The sequence below is a fragment of the Phoca vitulina genome, unplaced genomic scaffold (assembly GCF_004348235.1).
Source record: "Phoca vitulina isolate PV1807 unplaced genomic scaffold, GSC_HSeal_1.0 scaffold22, whole genome shotgun sequence".
Lineage (NCBI taxonomy): Eukaryota > Metazoa > Chordata > Mammalia > Carnivora > Phocidae > Phoca > Phoca vitulina.
Window position 1 is genome coordinate 25,051,845 of NW_022589725.1, and position 23,981 is coordinate 25,075,825.

A 23,981-nucleotide genomic window follows, 5' to 3' on the forward strand; every position below is an offset into this window, starting at 1 on the left:
CTTCAACAGATGAATGGATAAAGAAGATGTGGTCCATATATACAATGGAATATTACTCAGCCATCAGAAAAGATGAATACCCAACTTTTACATCAACATGGATGGGACTGGAGGAGATTATGCTAAGTGAAATAAGTCAAGCAGAGAAGGTCAGTTACCATATGGTTTCACTTATTTGTGGAACATAAGGAATAGCATGGAGGACATTAGGAGAAGGAAGGGAAAAATGAAGGGGGAATTCGGAGGGAGAGATGAACCATGAGAGACTATGGACTCTGAGAAACAAACAGGGTTTTAGAGGGGTGGGGGAGGGAGGATTGGTTAGCCCAGTGATGGGTATTAAGGAGGGTACATACTGCATGGAGCACTGGGTGTTATATGAAAACAATGGATCGTGGATCACCACATCAAAAACTAATGATGTATTGTATGGTGACTAACACAACAAAATAAAATTTAAAAAAAATAATGTATATTTTACTCTTATAGGATATCTCAATTCAGACACTAAATATTCAGTGTTTAAAGTGAAATAAGTAGAATATAATCCTACACAAATAATAAAGTTGTGTTCAGTGGAAAATATTTTACCGTGCTTCAGTTTTTAAGCTTAAAGCTAACTAAAATTAAATGCAATTTAAAACTCTTTTGCACTAACCATATGTAGCTAGTGACTACCATATTGGACACTACAGATCTAGAAGTTAAAGTGATGGCAAACAGAAAGATATGAGGATCGTTATTATTTTCTTTTAATAAGGCATAGAGATAGTGTATAAGAAGGAATCAGAGCATAAGCATATAAAAGGTAGCAGAGTGGTAAAAACATGGACTTTGGAGTTAGACCAGATTATCTGTTGGTTTTTATCTGTGACCTCTGTGTACCTCAGTTCTCCAATCTGTAAAGTAATGTTACTTTTGAGCTTTTTAGATTAAATGAGATTATTGGGCTTTTAAGATTAAATGAGAAAAAAAAAAAGATTAAATGAGATAATCTAAATAATGGGCTCTGAAATCTAGCACATTCCAAAGGTTCAATAAGTTATAACTAGATTTACTATTATCTATAGAAACCATGGGATCTGTTTGGATTTAAGTGTGGGGCCCCTTGGAGAGGGTTATAACTTAATTAATCACTTGAGGGAGGTAGGGTGAGAGGAGAGAAAAATTGTGGTATTTTTTTGTAGATTTTATTGCATTATCAATATTTAAATAGAAAAATGTGCCAATCCCAACTCTACAGCTCAAAGGATTTTCACAAAGCAAACATACCTGTGTAACCAGCACCCAAATCTAAAAACAAAACATTTAGAGAATCTCAAAGTCCTCTTTGTGCTCCCAAAAAAATTAACCACTATACTGACTGCTAACACTATAGGTTAGTTTTGTCTGTTTGTAAACTTTATATAAATGGACCCAGCCTGTATGAGTGTATAAGTGTCTGACTTCTTGCACCCAACAACACATTTGTGAGATTTTTTTCATTTTGTCGTGTAGGGTAATAGATTGTTCCTTCTCATTACGGTGTTTAATTCCACTACATAAATAACTCCACAAGGTATTTAATTTGTTCATTCTACAGTATGTGGACATGTGGGTTGTTTCTTGATTGCAGCTCTGGCAAATATACTGGCTACACACTCTCTGGTACATGTCTTTTGGTGATGGGGATGCACTGGATTTTGAGTTTTCAAACTTGTTGAGAAGAGAAGATACACTCATCCCATCATTTCATGTGCAGGAACCTTGGATAAGCATGAAGAATTGGAGAGCCTTGTGGCTAAGTTCCTGAATGTAGAAGCAGCTATGGTCTTTGGGATGGGATTTGCAACTAACTCAATGAATATCCCTGCACTAGTCGGAAAGGTGAGAATTTGTTAATATAATTGTCTTCTGCTGTGTTATTCCTAAGAATCACAACTCTGAGCAGGTCCTTCATTAGAAGTATGGCAGAGAAGGTCCTTTTTCTAGGAAAATCTGATTGGATGTCCAGCTTTTTAAATAAATATTCCAGCTTAGTCCACCAAATCTGTTTATAAAGATATTCTGTTTATAGAATTGCAGTCCTAGACATGGGTCAAATTTCATCTTTGATGATAGTTTAGCAAGATCAATGAAATTTTAAGTCTCCCACATCCTCATTTACAATGTAGAAAATGTTTATGGAGCATTTATTTGAACAAAACATTTTGCTCATGCCACTCATTCATTTATTCATTCAACAGACCACTTATTGAGAAATGACTTTATCCTCATATAAAGCAAGATACAGTGCATACAAAAATGAATAAGACCTATGCCTTATAAATGTATGTTGTTTACAGTCTAGGGGGGAAACAATGCACCAAATAAAATAGGATGAATATCACAGAAAATCCAGGCACATACATGGAGAAGGGCAAAAGAGTTGCTTCCAAATTCTTCTTGGGAAAGGCTGAGATGCCTATGCAAAGTGGGTGACATAAGAACTGAATCTGGGTGGGCGGAGCAAGATGGCAGAGGAGTAGGAGACCTAAATTTCCTCTGGTCCCAGGAATTCAGCTGGATAGGGATCAAAGCATTCTAAACACCTATGAACTCAACAGGAGATCGAAGAAAAGAATAGCAACAAATCTCTGAACAGAAAAGCGAACACTTTCTGGAAGGTAGGACGTGCAGAGAAGTGAATCCGAGGCGATATTCGGGAGGATAGATGGCAGGGGAGGGGGCCTCCATTGGCTACTTCTGGCAAGTGATAGAGCAGCAGAGCACAAAATCGGAACTTTTAGAAGTCGGCTCCACTGAGGGACGTCGCCTCAGTGGCTAAGCGGGGGATGGAACCCTCGCGGGACAGTGTGGTCTCAGGACCCTCGGGGTCACAGAAAGACCAGGGGGTGCCTGAGTGTGGCAGAGCTCCCAGGTATCAGAGCAGGGAAGCTGGCTGCACAGACGGAGCCGAGGTGCAGGCTCTCGGCTCGGGGTTGCCATAAACCGTGATCCACAGCACAGTCGGGCCACTGCTCCTCCAGCAGGGACCCAACAAGTGGCAGATCCGGGGAGACTTCCCTTCCTCCCCCGGGAGGAGCAGCACGGGAGCACACTGCAGGGATCTGCTGGGTTTGGAGACTCCACACAGGGTCGGGTGCCAGAGATAGAAACGCTCGGTCACAGGCCGGATGAGCACAGAGTGCGGCCAGAGACTGGGGAGACGAGAGTGACTACTGCTTTTCTCTGGGGGCTCACTGAGGAGTGGAGCCCCAAGCTCTCAGCTACTCCAGGCAGGAGATTGGGAGGCCGCCATTTTCACTCTTGGCCTCCAAAGCTGTATGGAAAGCTTGCAGGGAACAAAAGCTCCCGAGAGCAAACCCAAACAGATTACTTAGCCCGGACCTGCAAGGGTGGGACAATTCCACCTCCGGCAAAACATTTGGGAACCATGGCAACAGGCCCCTCCCCCAGAAGATCAGCAAAGACAGCCAGCCATGACCAAGTTTACCAATCAATGAGAATGGCAGAACTCCAGAGCTAGGGGAATACGGCACATAGAATTCATGGCTTTTTTCCCATGTTTCTTTAGTCTTTCAAAGTTAAGGGTTTTCTTTTTATTTTTCTTTTTCCCTTTTTCAACCAACATCTTATCAATCCCTTTTTTAAAAAATCTTTTTTATTTTTCATTTTTAGAGTCATATTCTATCCCTTTATAGTAGTTAACCTTATTTTTGGTATATTAAAATTTTGGGATACAGTTTCTTCTAAGAGATCAAAATATACACTAAATCTCTAGTGTATGGCTTTGTTCTAGTCTCCTGCCTGATCACATTCTCTCCCTTTCTTTTTTTTAAATCCTCTTCTTTCTTTTTTCAACTAACTTCTTATCAATTCCTTTTATAAAATCTTTTATAATTTTCATCTTTGCAGTCATATTCCATCCCTTCATAGTATTAATCCTTATTTTTGTACATATATAAGTTTTCCTTTCTTTAAAATTTTGGGAGGCACTTTCTTCTAACAGACCAAAATACACCCAAAATCCAGTGTGTGGCACTAATCTATGCACCAGTCTGATCATATTTGATCATATTCTGTTTTTTTGTTTTGTTTTGTTTTTGTTTGTTTTTATCTTTTTCTTTTTCTTTTCTTTTTTTTCTTTTTTCTTTCTTTCTCTTTCTCTTCCCCTGGTTTCAGGTCTTTTCTGATTTGTTTAATATATCTTTCTGAGGACGTTCTTACCTTGTTAGCATTTTGTTCTCTCATTCATCTATTCTCTTCTGGACAAAATGACAAGATGGAAAAAATCACCTCAACAAAAAGAACAAGAGGCAGTACCAACTGCCAGGGACCTAATCAATACGGACATTAGTAAGATGCCAGAACTAGAGTTCAGAATGATGATTTTAAAGATACTAGCTGGGCTTGAAAAAAGCATTGAAGTATTAAAGAAACCCTTTCTGGAGAAATAAAAAAAATAAAATCTAACCAAGTCGAAATCAAAAAGGCTATTAATGAGGTGCAATAAAAAATGGAGGCTCTAACTGCTAGGATAAATGAGGCAGAAGAAAGAATTAGTGATACAGAAGACCAAATGATGGAAAATCAAGAAGCTGAGAAAAAGAGAGATAAACAACTACTGGATCGTGAGGGCAGAATTCGAGAGATAAGTGATACCATAAGACAAAACAACATTAGAATAATTGGGATCCCAGAAGAAGAAGAAAGAGAGAGAGGGGCAGAAGGTATATTGGAGCAAATTATAGCAGAGAACTTCCCTAATTTGGGGAAGGAAACAGGCATCAAGATCAAGGAGGCACGGAGAAACCCCCTCAAAATCAATGAAAATAGGTGTCAACACCCCGACATCTACTAGTAAAACTTAGGAGTCTCAGAGACAAAGAGAAAATCCTGAAAGCAGCCCAGGAGAAGAGATCTGTAACCTACAATGGTAGAAACATTAGATTGGCAACAGACCTATCCACAGAGACCTGGCAGGCCAGAAAAGAGTGGCATGATATATTCAGAGCACTAAATGAGAAAAATATGCAGCCAAGAATACTATATCCAGCTAGGCTGTCATTGAAAATAGAAGGAGAGATAAAAAGCTTCCAGGACAAACAAAAACTAAAGCAATTTGCAAACATGAAACCAGCCCTACAAGAAATATTGAAAGGGGTCCTCTAAGCAAAGAGAGAGCCTAAAAGCAACATAGACCAGAAAGGAACACAGACAATATACAGTAACAGTCACCTTATAGGCAATACCATGGCACTAAATTCCTATCTTTCAATAGTTACCCTGAATGTAAATAGGCTAAATGCCCCAATCAAAACACACAGGCTATCAGATTGGATAAAAAAACAAGACCCATTGATATGCTGTCTGCAAGAGACTCATTTTTAGACCCAAAGACACCCCCAGATTGAAAGTGAGGGGGTGGAAAACCATTTACCATGCTAATGGACACCAAAAGAAAGCGGGGGTGACAATCCTTATATCAGACAAATTAGATTTTAAACCAAAGACTGTAATAAGAGATGAGGAAGGACACTATATCCTACTTAAAGGGTCTATCCAATAAGAAGATCTAACAATTGTAAATATCTATGTCCCTAACATGGGAGCAGCCAATTATATATGCCAATTGATAACAAAAACAAAGAAACACATTGACAACAATACAATAATAGTGGGGGACTTTAACACCCCCCTCACTGATATGGACAGATCATCGAAGCAAAAGATCAACAAGGAAATAAAGACTTTAAATGACACACTGGACCAAATGGACTTCACAGATATATTCAGAACATTCCATCCCAAAGCAACAGAATACACATTTGCAATACAAGCCTTTCTCAAGAAACAAGAAAGGTCTCAAATATACAACCTAACCCTACACCTAAAGGAGCTGGAGAAAGAACAGCAAATAAAGCCTAAACCCAGCAGGAGAAGAGAAATAATAAAGATCAGAGCAGAAATCAATGAAATAGAAACCAAAAGAAGAGTAGAACAGATCAACGAAACTAGGAGCTGGTTCTTTGAAAGAATTAACAAGATTGATAACCCCCTGGCCAGACTTATCAAAAAGAAAACAGAAATGACCCAAATCAACAAAATCATGAATGAAAGAGGAGAGATCACAACCAACATCAAAGAAATACAAACAATTATAAGAACATATTATGAGCAACTATATGCCAGCACATTAGATAATCTGGAAGAAATGGATGCATTCCTAGACATGTATCAACTACCAAAACCAAACCAGGAAGAAATAGAAAACCTGAACAGACCTATAACCACTAAGGAAATTGAGGCAGTCATCAAAAATCTCCCAAAAACAAGAGCCCAGGGCCAGATGGCTTCCCAGGGGAATTCCACCAAACATTTCAAAAAGAATTAATACCTTTTCTTCTGAAACTGCTCCAAAAAATAGAAATGGAAGGAAAACTTCCAAACTCATTTTATGAGGCCACCATTACCTTGATCCCCAAACCAGACAAAGACCCCATCAAAAAGGAGAATTACAGACCAATATCCTTGATGAAGATGGATGCAACAATTCTCACCAAAATACTAGCCAATAGGATCCAACAGTACATTAAAAGGATTATTCACCACGACCAAGTGGGATTTATCCCTGGGCTGCAAGGTTGGTTCAACATCCGCAAATCAATCAATGTGAAACAATACATTAATAAAAGAAAGAACAAGATTCATATGATCCTCTCAATAGATGCAGAAAAAGCATTTGACAAAGTACAGCATCCTTTCTTGATCAAAACTCTTCAGAGTATAGAGATAGAGGGTACATACCTCAATATCATAAAAGCCATCTATGAAAAACCTACAGCGAATATCATTCTCAATGGGGAAAAACTGAGAGCTTTCCCCCTAAGGTCAGGAACATGGCAGGGATGTCCACTATCACCACTGCTATTCAACATAGTATTAGAAGTCCTAGCCAAGCAATCAGACAACAAAAAGAAATCAAAGGTATCCGAATCAGCAAAGAAGAAGTCAAACTCTCACTCTTTGCAGAGGATATGATACTTTATGTGGAAAACCCAAAAGACTCCACCCCAAAACTGCTAGAACTCATACAGGAATTCAGTAAAGTGGCAGGATATAAAATCAATGCACAGAAATCAGGGGCATTCCTATACACCAACAACAAGACAAGAAAGAAAAATTAAGGAGTCAATCTCCTTTACAATTGCACCCAACAATATAGGATACCTAGGAATAAATCTAACCAAAGAGGCAAAGGATCTGTACTCAGAAAACTATAAAACACTCATGAAAGAAATTGAGGAAGACACAAAGAAATGGAAAAACGTTCCATGCTCATAGATTGGAAGAACAAATATTGTGAAGATGTCAATGCTACCTAGAGCAATCTACACATTCAATGCAATCCCCATCAAAATACCATCCACTTTTTTAAAAGAAATGGAACAAATAATCCTAAAAGTTGTATGGAACCAGAAAAGACCCCGAATAGCCAGAGGAATGTTGAAAAAGAAAAGCAAAGCTGGTGGCATCACAATTCCGGACTTCCAGCTCTATTACAAAGCTGTCATCATCAAGACGGTATGGTACTGGCACAAAAACAGACTCATAGATCGATGGAACAGAATAGAGAGCCCAGAAATGGACCCTCAACTCTATGGTCAACTAATCTTTGACAAAGCAGGAAAGAATGTCCAATGGAAAAAAGACAGTCTCTTCAGCAAATGGTGCTGGGAAAATTGGACAGCCACATGCAGAAGAATGAAACTGGACCATTTCCTTACACCACACACAAAAATGGACTCCAAATGGTTGAAAGACCTCAATGTGAGACAGGAGTCCATCAAAATCCTAAAGGAGAACACAGGCAGCAACCTCTTCGACCTCAGCCACAGCAACTTCTTCCTAGAAACATTGCCAAAGGCAAGGGAAGCAAGGGTAAAAATGAACTATTGGGACTTCATCAAGATAAAAAGCTTTTGCAAAGCAAAGGAAACAGTCAACAAAACCAAAAGACAACTGACAGAATGGGAGAAGATATTTGCAAATGACATATCAGATGAAGGGCTAGTATCCAAAATCTATAAAGAACTTCTCAAACTCAACACCCAAAGAACAAAGAATCCAATCAAGAAATGGGCAGAAGATATGAACAGACATTTTTCCAAAGAAGACATCCAAATGGCCAACAGACACATGAAAAAGTGCTCAACATCACTGGGCATCAGGGAAATCCAAATCAAAACCTCAATGAGATACCACCTCACACCAGTCAGAATGGCTAAAATTAACAAGTCAGGAAATGACAGATGTTGGCGGGGATGCGGAGAAAGGGGAACCCTCCTACACTGTTGGTGGGAATGCAAGCTGGTGCAGCCACTCTGGAAAACAGTATGGAGGTTCCTCAAAAAGTTGAAAATAGAGCTACCCTACGATCCAGCAATTGCACTACTGGGTATTTACCCCAAAGATACAAATGTAGGGATCTGAAGGGGTACGTGCACCCTGATGTTTATAGCAGCAATGTCCACAATAGCCAAACTGTGGAAAGAGCCAAGATGTCCATCAACAGATGAATGGATAAAGAAGAAGTGGTATATATATACAATGGAATATTATGCAGCCATCAAAAGGAATGAGATCTTGCCATTTGCAGTGATGTGGATGGAACTGGAGGGTATTATGCTGAGCGAAATAAGTCAAATAGAGAAAGACATGTATCATATGACCTCACTGATATGAGGAATTCTTAATCTCAGGAAACAAACTGAGAGTTGCTGGAGTGATGGGGGTGGGAGGGATGGAGTGGCTGGGTGATAGACACTGGGGAGGGTATGTGCTCTGGTAAGTGCTGTGAATTGTGCAAGACTGTTGAATCTCAGATCTGTACCTCTGAAACAAATAATGCAATATATGTTAAGAAAAAAAAAAAAAGAAGAAGAAGATAGCAGAAGGGGAAGAATGAAGGGGGCGAATCAGAGGGGGAGACGAACCATGAGAGACTATGGACTCTGAAAAACAAACTGAGGGTTCTAGAGGGGAGGGGGGTGGGAGGATGGGTTAGCCTGGTGATGGGTATGAAAGAGGGCACGTTCTGCATGGAGCACTGGGTGTTATGCACAAACAATGAATCATGGAACACTACATCAAAAACTAATGATGTAATGTATGATGATTAACATAACAATAAAAAATTAAAAAAAAAAAGAAGAGACTAGAGATGAAGGCACGTTGCAAAGAACCTTGTGGTCATGCTTGAGTATTGCAAATTCTTTCTGAGGAAAATGGGGAATTTCATTGGCTCAGTTTAAGTAAGCAAGTGTCATAATCAGATTTAGGTTTAAAAAAATCTGATTCATGACAATTAAATGCAATATATGATCTTTTAGTGGATTCTGCATTGAAAAAATAGAAGGAAATAAAGCATCTATAAAAGACACTGATATCATTAGGACAGTTGGAGAAATATGAATTCAGGCTCTATCTTAGGTGATAGCACTATATGAATGTTGGATTTCTTGGGTATGATCATTGCATTGTGATTTAGCCAGAGAATGTCCTTGTTCTCAGTAAATACATGATGAAGAATTTAGGGGTGAAGTATCATGAGGTATCACTAAAAAAATATATAAATACACACACATCTAGAGTATGGAGGTATGAGAATATTGCTGGCTCTTGCCCCCAAAACTTAAAACATGTCATGTGTGAAGTTTCCAAAATATGAGCAAGAACTCAAAGATCCTGGGTGGCCACAAATGGCCATCATAATTTGTCTCTGCATTTTTGGTACACTTGAGCAATTTTATAATTTAGAAATGTTTAAATTAAAAAAGAAAACTAATTTCACAACTATAATTTATAGGCAGTAAATTTGATTGATCTTTTTCACTCGCCTCAGACTGAATTGCCATCCACACTTTTTCAAATGTGAAGTTTTTAGCTGGAAAGCAGTGATGTTTTTGTCTACAAGGATGTCAATACAGAGGAGAATGAGAATAGGAAAACAAGAGCTTGAAAGGCCCTGCAGAAAAGACCCCTGCCCTCCAGAGGGAGAACACCAAAACTGTCCCAAATAATACACCACAGGATTGAAGAACCCCAGCAAACCACAATCCACCCAAAGTATATCCACTTTCCTGTCAAAGATCAATTCTTTAGAAAATGGTAGCTGACATTTAACCAATGTCTTGAAGGATCTTTTCTGATGAAAATCAAATGCAAATGGTTAAAGATGTAATCCCTTAAAATAATCCCCATCTTTATCAGCTAATTGTCTACAGGATTTTATCCACATAGACATCAGGCAAAACTTGTCCTTTTAAAATTAAAGAGGGTTTGGGGAATGTGTGTTACAGGTCTCAAAGTGTCTTTCTGTTCCCACATGTTGTTTTTCTTTAATTTTATTTATTGGCCTGTGTTTTGTGTGCTTGCTTTCTGAACAGGGATGCCTCATTTTAAGTGATGAGTTAAACCATGCATCTCTTGTACTTGGGGCCCGACTCTCACGTGCAACCATAAGGATCTTCAAACACAACAGTGAGTATCAATGAATTTATCCCAACATGTATTGCTTGCTTCTAGAAGAAAGTAAAGATTATTGATGGGGCTTTGTCCTTGCTCTTCCAACTGGGAATTTAGGCTAATGAAACACAATTATGTTTATATTCACTACTGGCTTGTTAACCCCTCCTGACCTGAAACAAATTGTTGAAGTGCTTTAAACACACTAGATTTCTAAGTGGAACCCAAACACATTAATGTCACTGTTATTAGTGGTCTTGCAATGCAGCCTCTGAAGACATGACTGATCTCTTAGGAGACTGATGTTTAATTATCAGAAGTGTTATAACTCTTCCTTTTCTATAGTTCTGCCTTAGGAAAGTTTTTAAGACTTAAGTTCTATGTTATAGTCAGGTAAAAAGTGATGTTTTTCCTTAAAATATTGTCTCCTTTCACTATCCCCACCCAGCACATGCTTACAATCTAGTAAGAGAAGCAGATATGTCCCTATACTGTGACCCATAAATTCTTCGTCTTGGAATTTCCAGTGTATGTCCACCCAAAGGTTTGTACAAGAATGTCCATAGCAGCTTTAGTCATTATAGCCAAGACTGGAAACAACCCAAATTTCTATCAACAGAAGAATGGAAAAGATCTGTGCTGTATTCATATAATAGAATATGACTCTCTGATAAAAAAGAAATGCACTACTGATACATACAGCATAGATTACTCTCAAGAAAAATTACTTTTAATGAAAAAAATCAGACATCAAACAGTATATACTATATGAGTATGTTTATAGTAAATAAAAAAAACTATTAGATAAAACTAATCTATGGTGATAGAAATCATAATGATACTTGTCCCTAATTGTGGGGGAGAGAATTGGTGAGAAGAGGAATAAAGGAACTTTCTGGCGTGACAGAAATGTTTGATATTTTGATTGGGTTGATGTGTACATTCTTATTAAAATTCATTGAGTTTTACATTTAAAACCTGTCAATTTCCTTGTAAGTAAATTTTCCTAAAATATAATTGTTATCATACAATATCTTTGGTATTAAAGAAAAAAGTATAGGCTTTGGCCCAAGCATCTGTGTCCTTGTCCTATGGCTTATTAGTATGCGATCCTTGGCAAATTACTTAACCTTCTCGGGTCTCAATTTACCTATTCCAGAAATGAGGATAATTACAATGCCTGATTCATGATATGTTGGAGAAGGCACATAAAGTGCTTGCTTAGCATGAAGCCTGGCAATGGAAACTTCTGAGTTGCTTGTACCTGCTGTGTTAGTAGATTATTATTATCCTCATCATGTTCATTGCCATTGCCACTAAAGGACAGTAGAAAACATTATGATGATGCATAAGAATGCAGAGGTCATCTCACTTTGGGGATTGCATGAAATTGATAGTATCTGCCATAGACTTTGAAGGGTTAATAGAATTCTGATCAGAGAAAAGGGAAAGGGTATTTCCAATAGAATAATCTGGAGTGTATAAAAAGCAGCAAAACCTCTAGCGTGAGGCTGAACTACTGGAGAAGAGCCTGAAAAATAAGGTCTTGGCCAGTTAAGGTAGAGCCACTAAGATATGTATACTAGCTAAGATATATGTACTTCAAGAACCAACAAAAAGTGTTTGGACAGTTCTGCTTCATTCTGTGCTGTTCTCTGGATGAACTGTATCGGCTCAAAGCATTTAGTAGCCCTCCCCTATGTCTAGTGGCAGCGAAAACAGAGATACAAGCTTTGAGTTAAGTTAAAGCTTTGAACAGAATCAGATGGAAAAGACCATCTGCTATGGGTTGTAAAGATTAGCTGTCCCCAAAGCAGTTCTTGTACACCCTCTCTATCCTGCATTTGTTATTATATGGAATTTAGCCCAAATTCTACCCGAATTCTACCATTCTCTACTTTTCCCTTGAAGGCTTTATAGGGGTGATGATAGATGATGATAGATAGATGATAGATAGATAGATAGATAGATAGATAGATAGATAGATAGATAGATGATAGACTGTTAAAGTAGATGGAATAAAATGTTAATAGATGAATCTGGGTAAAGGGGTATGTGGGTGTTCTTTGTAGTACTCCTATTCTTGCAATTTTTTTTAGGTTTGCTATTACTTTCAAATAAAATTTTAATTCCTTAATCCTTTGCTGAAATTCTAATTCAAGAATTTCATTTTATCTTCCAATTTTACAAAGCTCTCAAAACATTCAGTAACTTATTCCTCATGCCCTCCCTTTGTACTCCCAGAACGCAGAGAATGGTTCTCATTTACATCTCTGTAATAAATGTTAGCTGTGGTTATTTTATACCAGCAACCAGCACTTACTGAGAATTTACATTGTGCCAGATGCTGAGCTAGTGGCCTTCTCTTAGGTACTTATTTAATCTCATGGACAACCTCATGAGATAGGTGCTAGTTTACAAATGAGGAGATCTGGGCTTTGAGGTATTAAACAACTTGTCCAAGATCCTACAATTGCTCAGTGGTGAAGCCTGGAGCTGTCTGTGAGCTAGGAATAAAGTAAATGGACCCCTTCCAACTAACTGAGCAGCAAGGGTCCAAACTCTATCATCTAGTGAAAATTCTCTTATGTATGAGTTGCTGTTGCTCTTAACTTTCTGTTGTAGGTAGAATAATGGCCTTTAAAGATGTCCATGTCCTGGGGGTGCCTGGGTGGCTCAGTCGGTTAAGTGTCTGAACCTCAGCTCAGGTCTTGTTCTCAGGATCCTGAGTTCAAGCCCTACATTGGGCCCCATGCTGGGTATGGAGCCTACTTAAACAAAACAAAACAAAAAAAAAAAAACAAGTCTGTGTCCTAATCCCCATAGCCTGTGAATATATTACATTATGTGATAAAAGGGAATTAAAGTTGCAGATGGAATTCAGGTTGCTCAACAGTGAACATTAACATAAAGAGAGTGTCCGCCTAGGTCCAGTGTAATCACAGGGTCCTTAAGTGTAAGAAAGGGAAGCAGGAGAGTGAGTGTCAGAGTGATGCCATGTGAGAAAGATGCTGATGGTCACTGCTGGCTTTGAAGTGGACAAAGGTCACACACCAAGGAACGCCAGAAGCCTCTGAAAGCTGGAAAAGGCGAGGAAATGGATTCTCCCCTAGAGTTTCCAGAAAGGAAAGCAGCCCCTGCCCACACCCTGATTTGAGCCGAGTGAGATGATTTCAGATTTCTAGTCTCCGGAACTGTAAGATAACAAATCTGTGTTGTTTTTGAGCCATACATCTGTGCTAATTTCTTCCAGCCCAAAAGGAAACTAATACACTTTTATTCTCAGACACACAAAGCCCTTGTTCCCACTCACTGACATGCTTACTATTTTTGCAAATGGGCATACTTTCCCAGCTATTGTGTTCGCATCACGAAAACAGCCACTCTGAGAGCAGGGGTACCTCCAAGTTCCTTTGAATGACTTCTTCCTCGAGAGGTGAGAGAAGTAAAATTGTATGAGGTCACAATATGTAAGGCATCAGTTGCAGCTGGCTGTCTTTCCTACTTCACCATTCCCAGGAGAACACTAAATTGCTCAGTAAACGATGATGCTTTAATCCTTAATGCGCATCCACGCAGATTGGAATGATAATGTAAAGAAGATGTAGAAGATACTAAATTGCCTTCCTGTGTGTGTATGAGGCATGCAACCAACCAGGACCAAAGCTAATAACTTGTGAGACAGGTTCTTAAGAATGGCCACCTCAACCAGAATGTTCTTAAACATCAGGATGATGAGATTTCATACAACTCTGCTTCTGCTCTCCTGGGCTCTCCTCTGCCTGTGTCCTCTGCTTACACCTTGAGGATACTCCCCTGACTTTTGGAGAAGAAGAGGACCTATTTTATATAAATCAGTACTAGAGGATACCCTTTGCTATTTATAGCAACTGTGTATAAATCAGAATTCTGGGCCCTTGAATTGTTGAATTGTGCATGGGTAGAATATACCTAAGGTACAGTTAAACCTATTCAGATCATTGTAAGCTTTGAATCCTATTTGAACAAGCCTGATGACTAACTTGAAGCTATTCCTCATTTCTCTTTCAATTTCCCACAAAATCAGAATAAGGATCAAAGGAGATCAAACAGAAGGGAAATTCTGAAAGGGAACAAAATCAGGGGAAAGGCTATTCTCCAGGGAAAGGCTATTCTCCAGGGAAACTCTCCAAGGACTCAGAAGTGCATTTTCAGTGGTACTAAATTCAAAGTTGGGTACCAGACTTCTTTATCACCATAGATTAGTTCTTCCTGGATAGTGAAGATGGACAATTACTGAGACCATACCTATCATTTACTCTTCATTCACTGATGCCAAACACTATGTTAAGTCCTTTACATAATCAGCTCATTTAATTTTAACAAAAACCCATATTCATAGTTCTCTCCATTATCTCTCCACTGTTAAGAGGAAACTGATTCTCACAGTGATTAAATGACCCACCCAACGTCACACATAACAAATGGCCAGAGTCAAAATTCAAACCCAAGTCTGTTGCTCTTCTCTTGGTTCATTTCTCCCAGGAGCAGAGCCTGAGAAAAGGGTTTGAGTACAAGTGATTTATTTAGGACGTGATCCCAGGAAGCACCAGCAGATGAGCAGGGAATGGAGACAGAGAAGGAAAGGCAGCCAACAAAGCCAACAAGCTTGCTTGTTGTCAGGCTAGCTACTACAGGCAGAAATCTCATCATCCTGATGTTTAAGAACATCTACTACAGTAGATGACTGGAGCTCAATCCTAATAGGAAACTCTGGGTACCAGTATAGACATAGCTCAGTGTCATCCCACTTGAGGCATGAGGGAGCTGCATTATTTATACACAAATTCCCAGTTGTGAGTGGCTGGAGGCTATTCCCGCTCAGGCTGAGTATGGACCCCGCAGCCAGGAAAATAGCCCTTGGATAAAGAATGGCCTGTGTTTGCAAAAAGAAGTGGGCTGGGAGATATAGGCAGGGCCCCTCTCACCCACTAGCTAAGTCCAGCTACTGCCAGAGCATACATAAGACCCAGAGAGCAGTGGGTCCTTGTGCAAAAGTCAATCTAGTATGACAGCTTATCCTTTTAGTAGCCAAAATTTTAACTCAGAATCCTAAAGTTTGACCTCTAAATTCCTTTGGCTAAGTGCTAAGAATATCTCCTTGCCTTTTCTCCTTTGGGCAGCTTCAGTGAAATAGCCAGTCCTTACGTTGTCTTTGTGACTCCTCAGGTGTCACAAAACAGACTCTTGAGACATTTCATAGCCAAAGCTAAGGAGACAGCTCTAAGCAAGGACCAACAAGTCTGCTCTCCATCATGATTCTGGTACATTTTGAGGAAATGGGCCACAGCCCTTTGGGGCACCTGGATGCCTTTGGTAAACACATCCTCCAGGCTGCGTATTAACACCCTGGCATTCTAGGACTTCAAGCCCTGGATAAATTTTAACTCTCTGGAAAAGTTGACAACTTCTTCCAGAGGTTTAGAAAATTGGGACTGAGTTATTTTTTCTGTGAATCTACTCACTTTACTGATAATGACACGGGACCTAGATTCTGAAACAGTGTTTCTCAGACTTTAACATACACTGAATTCACTAGAGGGCTTTTGTTAAAATGCAGACTCTGACGCAGTCGATCTAGGGTGGGGTCTGAGCTTCAGCATTTCTGCCAGTCTCCCAGGTAACGCCAATGCTGCTGGTGTGGGACCACACTTAGTGAGGCTACAGGCAATCTCCATCTTCAAGGGCATCCCAAAGGGCTTCTTGAACTAGTCTTGGCGAATAGAAGCAGTCTTTTCAGCTAGGAGAGTTGCCATGGGGTCAGAGGCCTGGGCAGGCCAAGAATTTGGAGCAGTTGGTTAAAAAAAAAAAAAGGTGGAGAGGAAGAACCAAGGTTCTACCTAATGGCACTTAAAGGCCAAGAGGAAACAGAAGAATGAGTGCAATGTTTGTGGGGAAACCCTTGAGTTCTGCCTCTGAGGGCTCAGCAGTGCTGTTTGAGTGGAAGGTCAAACCTATAAACAGCACTGAGACTACTTTTTATAAGCCACAAACTTTTAGATCTTAGGGTCTGACTTGGACTCCTGAACTGGGTTGTTTTCTTTAATAAATAAAGCGATTGCCTCAATACGTTTTAACAACAACTAACAGTATTGAACCCTTGCTGTAATGAGCTTTTTCCATGTACTAACTCATTTGAGCCTCATAACTACACAAGACACCTGCAAGGATTATCCCCTTTTTTGCAGACAAAGAAACAGAAGCACAGAGTGGTGAGGAGACACAGAGCTAGTAAGAGGCAGAGCTGACATTTACACCAAGGAGATCTGATTCCAGTTCCCATTTTTAAGCACAACACATTTACCTCCTTCCCCAGCTGCCTCCCCCTGGCTGCCTCCCCCTGGCTTGTGAAATGCAGGAGCCTCCCTCTCCCTCTCCCATGCAACTCTCCTTGAGCAGGGCACTTGGGTTAGGCAGATGCAGCCAGGGTTCACTCTGGTTGCCCTTGACCTGAGACACAGGATCCCAACACTGACTTCTGAGCCCCCACATCATTCCCCGAATCACATCTCACCTTCCTGCATTGACCTCAAGTGTTTAGGGATCCCAACTCAGTACTGTGTTTAATTCCTCCCATAGAACCAGATCCCTACATGCTGCATTGGGCCAGAGCCTGGGGACACTCTGTCCCCATGCTTTGGGCTCTGCCTGTCCTTTATCTCATGTCCCCGAGGTCAGAAGTTGCTGGTATGATCCCCTCCCCCGGTACACAGGCCCTGCCCCTAGCAACTGCCTCACCCTCAAATCAGCTTGATGTTCATTTTAAACCTAATCCCAGGCTAAACCTGTAATATGCGTGTGACCTATTTGGTTGCCTTTGCACTCTTGCAAGGAGATTACCTTGCTTCTTGCAAACCTGCCCAAAGGCCATGCAACACCTGCCCACATACTGACAGAGCTATCAAGAAAATCTGAACCAAAGTATTTACCCAAACCGTAAAACTTAATGTACCAAATTTTCAATGCATCAGAAATTCCCTCATTGATCTCATGGGGAAGAGACTCTATAAATGTGACTTTGAGAAAAACATTTACTTTGCTTACCAAAGTTAGCCATTATGATCATGCTTTTCCCCAAAGTCTAAACAAGGCGCATGTCCCCCATCACCATTTTAAAAATAAGAATAATTTATTTATCATCATTCACAGTTACTTAAGTAATATTGCTTAATATTTCACATTCCGGCTCAATGATGAAGGATGAAATTGAGCATCTCCAAAGAAACAATAAGAATGGGGGAACAGATGGGGAGCAAGGACTTAAAGTAACAAGTAGCATTCCTTTATCATCCAACCATCCTTTCACTTCAGAGATATCTGATGGATGCCTATACGTGTGCAGGCATGAAAATATTTTTGGTGAGCAGCCCATGGAATAGGGAAGCAGAGGGTGTATCTAAATATATTCGCACCTGGAGGTGGTTTTCGTCGAGCTTTGAAGGACGAGGGATGAACCATCAGCCACACCGGGCAGCACATGGAAAGTAGAGGCTGATATTCATTACAACCACCACGACTGGCCCTGGACCCAGAGGAGGGGAAAGCCATTGAGGGATGGGCAGTAAGGGAAGCACTTATGTCTCAACAGAAGGTCAGTTGCACAAGAGTAGAGGAAGGAGGAAGCCATGGCAAAAGAAAATGTTGTCACTGTATTGGAAAGTCAGAAAGAAGCCAAATATCCACTTCTGTTCTTCAGGAAGATACTCTGAACTACAGCCAACCTCCCTTCTGAGAAGATCATGGTGTCTTTGTTTCCTTGTGCCTGCTTTTCACAGTATGTTATCTGCAGTTTGCCCAGATTCCAGCAGCTTGCTGATATTACTGGGGCTTTGAATTTAGAGATAGGCTCAGGAACAGGCTCTCAAAGTGTATTTGTCACCTAAGCCTAATCATAGTTTTTGGCACATCGTTGGATTATTCTAGGTATTTAGCAATTCAGTAATCTGATTAGCCATGCCTGTGACAGACCAGGACTTGCTTTGCACGGATCACCAGAATGCGGCCTCCATGCTTTCATTTTTAATAGCTAAATGTTCATCACCCATCATGCCAGCTAGCTCCTCTCAGCCCTTCACAAACCAAAGGAAATCACCTTAGTGAGCCAGATGGTGGTGAATGATGCTGAAAGCATTGCTGATACCCAAACTTGTGGCAAAATTACAAGCCCATAGTGTGCAATAAGTTTAGAATGATATTACACAGTAGTGCTGTGTATGTGTGCCTTCATGGCATCAAATTTATTATTTCTTTTAATTTCTGTATCTCAGAATTTTCTTTATAAATCAACAAGAAACTGGTTTGTTTGGGTTTGGTTCTGGGTGTTGGTTTTACAAACCTTCTGGCATTGGTTTGTTCATCAGAGAAAACAAAAACCTAATCATTCTGTCCTACTTCTTAGAGGTGTCATGAGGATTAACATAATGCAAATATAAGTGCTTTAATAAGCATCATTACTTAAAAATCCCTTGCAGATGTTAGCGTGTGCCTGCTGAAACAGGAGACTCTCACAAGGCCTGCAGAACATAAACCACAAACCCCTAAATCCTATGGGTCTGTAACCCACACACTGTGGGGTCAAGAATCCCACACTGAGTGAGGTCATCCCTTTCTCTGCCTAGCTTCTGTGTTTCTAAGAGGCCAGTGAGTTCCTGCTCACTGGAAATAAGGTGGGAAATAAGGCTGATTGATTTTCCCTCTGCTCAAGAATCTCAGTGTGGACACCAGGGGTTTTGTGAAATTTCACCAAAGCCTATCCCCATGGAACTCTCTATTCAAGTGGAACAGGATGAGCTCCCTGCCATAGAAGGGACTGGGATTCCTCTCACTTCCATCTGCAAAATGCCTGAAACACATCATGACCATTGAAAGTCTTGTTCTCTGTGCTGCTTGTTACTAAAAGACTGGGGAGAACCTTCTATTTTCTTTAGTGGTGTTCATTTTAAACCTAATCCCAAGCTAAACCTATAATATGCATGTGACCTATTTGATTGCATAAACAATAGAATAATCTCTGCATATACAGATTTTTCAAAATCTTAGAATATTCATTTTTTAAATGGCTGCTAGTTTCGTTCACTTGGGTTTGTTTTGATTACTATGGCGTTGGGACCACACTCATCATGTGTCATTTCTCTACAAAAAACTTATAAATTCCAATTCCCAGAAGGAAAAACACTCTTTCAACAGGAATACTTATATTCATCATCTCTTCATTCCATGCAGAGACTAACAGGCCTGCAGTAGATTATAGAAAAAGGAGCTGTTTCCCTCAATCACAGGGGTTCCTTCAACATCTTAGGAACCCAGCCTAAAATAAAATGTCCATACAGGCGAAGGTTTATTATCCCGGAAATTCTCAAAAGAAGAAAGCTGCTTTTCGTTTCCTTGGCTGCCATCTAGTGGGTAATGATGTCCTGTCAATAAAACTCACTCCATCTGTGAAGACAGAAGATGTCTTCCTGTCTTTAAAACAAACCCCCAAAGCACAGGTAATTAAAGAAATATGATTGCAGACATGAAGCAATTATCCTTCCTCATAACTTCTATTTAGATCCAAAGTATTATTCTCCTTCCTTTTTCCATGGGAAGGCAACTGATTCAATGATCACACATTGATTTGGCACTAATATTATGCACTAGGACTAGCACTATAAGGAAACCCTAAAACAGATCCAGCCACAGATTGGGAACTAAAAGGTAAAGTTTCAGGGATCTCCACTGAAACCAAGAACCTCAGCTAACTTGAGCCTAGACCAGTGAAAACCTAACGAATAGCTGTTTCTTTAGCACACCTGCTTCTTGTCGCAGTGGCAAAACCAATATTGACTGTGCTGTTTTAGATTTATCTCTGTTAGGTTTATCCTGTGAGCATTTTTAATGGGGTCCCTAATGCCTGGAGAACATTATGTAACAGTCAGGTCAGCTGTTCAGTAGCATCTCCATCTTTTCAAATTAAAATCAGATTCCAGACCTAAAGTACTTGGGTTTCAGATTCTCAAAAAGGGAGGGCTCAGGAGGTACAAAGAAACACAGTAGAAATATAAGGAGTCTAAACAACATGCACATAAGCCTATGCCTTTTTATCTCTCTCTCTAGGCTTTGTGGGTTAAACACACACACACAAACACACACACACACACGCAGCTGGAATGTAGACCAATCTTTCCCAATGGTCTCTCAACCAAAGCCCAGTCATCTACATGTGATTGCAGATAAATGAAAAGTCACTATTAATTATATTTGACACCACAAGTTAACAAGAATATTCTAGTAGACATCCATCCTTCCTCATTCTACATGACCATGGAGCTTGAAGGTAGTGGTTCGGAATATGGGTCGTGGTACAAGACTGCATGGGTTCAAATCCTGGCTCTGCTGGTTGTGATCATAGACCTCAGGAGATTTACCAGATTTTCCTGTGCCCTGGTTTCCTGAAACATAAAATGAAGGTGCCTCCTCTTTAGGCTCATGGTAAGGATTAGAAGAGTTCTTTTTTTTCTTTTTAAAGATTTTATTTATTTATTTGTCAGAGAGAGACAGAGAGAGAGAGAACACAAGGAGGGGGAGCTGCAGGCAGAGGGAGAAGCAGGCTCCCCGCTGAGCAAGGAGCCTGATACAGGACTCGATCACAGGACCCTGGGAACATGACCTGAGCCAAAGGCAGACGCTTAACTGACTGAGCCAACCAGGCATTCCAGGATTAGCAGAGGTCTTACAAAAAATATGCTCAGAAGATTGCCTGGCATGCAGATAGGGCTCAATAATTGTGAGCACTTACTAATGTGTACAGATGCTTCCAAATAACTTGCAAAGGAGAGCTAATTGTTCCCCTGACTTAAAGTTCTGAAACCTCCGAAGGTGGAGGATGTCAAAGGTCAGGTCTCAAAGTATAGGAAGTGAGACACCTGCCAACAAGTCCGCCACTCTGTACAAACTCAACTAAACTCTAACATGCTTGTGCCTAAACAACTGGTGAGCGTTAGTAATGATATCGCTCCGAGTTAATTTTAAGCTGGTAACAAAGCTGAAGTCACGAAGATGCATGTAATGTAGTGTTTCAATCTCTGCTGAAGCAGAAGAGGAGAGCTTTTTAAGAGCCTATGAAACCATGCACCTCCAGTGGGGGTTTATTCTGCCTGCTATACAAACCCAATGAGTCACCTTGTCAGAGTTAAGTTGTACTAAAATATAAGCCCCTCTCTCCCTCCAGGTGTTCTCTGATTCTGATTTTGCTCTCTGAAAAAGTTCAGGTCTGAGCCTGAGCCCAAGAAATCTGATGCCTTCTCAAAAAAGAAAATGGGGGAGGAAAAGGAAAACCTTCTCATGACTCAGTTTCTTTTTTGGTGTTATTTAAAGACATGCAAAGCCTAGAGAAGCTCCTGAGAGATGCTGTAATCTACGGCCAGCCTCGAATCCGCAGAGCGTGGAAGAAGATTCTCATCCTAGTGGAGGGCATCTACAGGTATGGAAATAACCAGAGAGATTTTAACACACTGGGGCCCACAGTGAGCTGACACATGAGGAAAGTCTGATCTCTCCTAGCTCAATGGAAAAATGAGTTGGATATAAGGTATTATGAAGGGACCTGAGCCAGAGCTACCAATGTGAGCTGTCAGGCCTTGGGTCACCTGTCTTTTCAATGTCTGTTCATATGGCAGAACACATCAGATGCTGGATGCTTGTGAAGGTGTTCTCAGAAATGTCCTCAGAGGGCATGGATAACTTGCACTGATTCTTTCCACTACCATTGGCTGCCCCACAGTTTCAAAGGCCTATGGGGGCTGGGTTATTCAACATGAGAATGCTTCTTGCCTGGGGTGCCTGGGTGGCTCAATTGGTTAAGCATTGGATTCTTGATTTCTGCTCAGGTCATGATCTCAGGGTCACGAGATCGAGCCCCGCATCGGGCTCCATGCTGAGCGAGGAGCCTGCTTAAGATTCTCTTCTCTCCCCCTCTCTCTGCCCCTCCCCAGGCCCCCACTCATGCTTTTGCTCTCAAAAAAGAAAGGAATGCTTCTTGCCTTCATGGCATTGCTGATAGGCACCCAGATGCTTCTAACTGGAGAGTGCACCCAAACTCAAGTTGCTTGCTGAACTTGGCCAATTGTTGGCATTAGAATACAAAAAGCCAGCACATTTTCCACAAAGTTAAGACTAACCTCAAATGCAATTCTTGATCCAGAGCTGGGAGCCGCTGGACTTAGCATCTGAAGGTATGCTCAGTTTCCCACCGCTTTGAAGCCAAGCAGACAAAACACCCACTAAGCCACTGAGAGCTTTTACAAGGCACGTTGTGATGGAATTGGCTTCATTCTCTGTCTGAATTGGTTATCGCTGCTGAAACAGAAATTGCCTCCAAGCTGTTCTTCTGTAGAATGCCCTAGTCCCTGAGTCAAGGAAACATAATGTCAGAGTTCTCCCTCCTTAAATCAGTTCTCAAACAATCTTCATGTTCAAAGAATTGAGGGAGATGTTTCTTATAATTATAGAAAAGCAAATAATATTAAATGGAAGGGAATGAGAGCCTAACTTCCCCACAAGGAGAAGTGTGCTTGCAAAGGAGATTTAGATCTGATGGAGGTTTTCATTCAGCCAGACTGTGCATCATTTCTGTTCCATGAATGGATAACAAGTAACAGAAGAAACATGTCTCCATCCCTTTTGGGAAAAAGAAGTGCTTTCTCCTCAATTTAAAATAATAATAATGATAATAATAATAAGCCAGGTACCATCTTGTTTTTCCCTCGGCCTTACTGCCCCAGCGCCTGGTGTTCTGGGTGTCCCCAGGGCTACTATAGAGTTGCAAAGCTGGCATTTCAAGTTTCTAGTGACCCACTTTATGTATCACCCATCAGTACCTCCTCGGGTCAGCCCCCAGACAGTGTTTTATTTATGAAGTCTTTGGGATCACCCTAGAGCCGCGTTCTCAACCAAGGTGATTCCCTCCCACAACCCGCCCCTATCCTGGACACTTTGGGCAATTTTCAGTTGCCACAACTGTAATAGAGTACTACTGGCGTCTAGTGGGCAGACGCCAGGGATGCTGCTAAGCATCCTACAATGCGCAGGACAGGCCCCTACAACAGAGAATCAACCTGCTCAAAATGTCAACAGTGCTGAGATTGAAAGACCCTGCTGTGGCATCATTCAATTAATAATTCAATTTAATGAATAATTTACTCACTGGCCTCAAACTTGCTACTTTTCGGAAATAATCTCATATTGACTCTGGGCTGTCATAACCTCAAAGCCAGGTCTTTCTCTCTGTGTGATCTGTGCCAGCTGCCAGATGGGGAAGGGCTCTTATCTAAACACCTGTCATTCAGGCCTGGACTTGCAAGAGCACGGATCAGCTCAGGGAGGGCAGACTGGGCATCTTCTTTAACCAGAGTTGACAGAATCCAACTGCAAATAAACAAAACTTGACTCCACTA

The 23,981-nt window shown here is 40.6% G+C and overlaps 1 protein-coding gene across 1 annotated transcript in view; it reads left to right on the forward strand.

Moving 5' to 3' along the window:
- The window catches only part of SPTLC3 (serine palmitoyltransferase long chain base subunit 3), a 154,393-nt gene that overhangs the window by 73,523 nt on the left and 56,889 nt on the right, over window positions 1-23,981 (forward strand). The window contains exons 5-7 of the mRNA XM_032419845.1: window positions 1,742-1,866; window positions 10,431-10,524; window positions 21,904-22,009. Coding sequence (XP_032275736.1) covers window positions 1,742-1,866; window positions 10,431-10,524; window positions 21,904-22,009 — 325 coding nt within the window. The remainder of the gene's footprint in view (window positions 1-1,741; window positions 1,867-10,430; window positions 10,525-21,903; window positions 22,010-23,981) is intronic.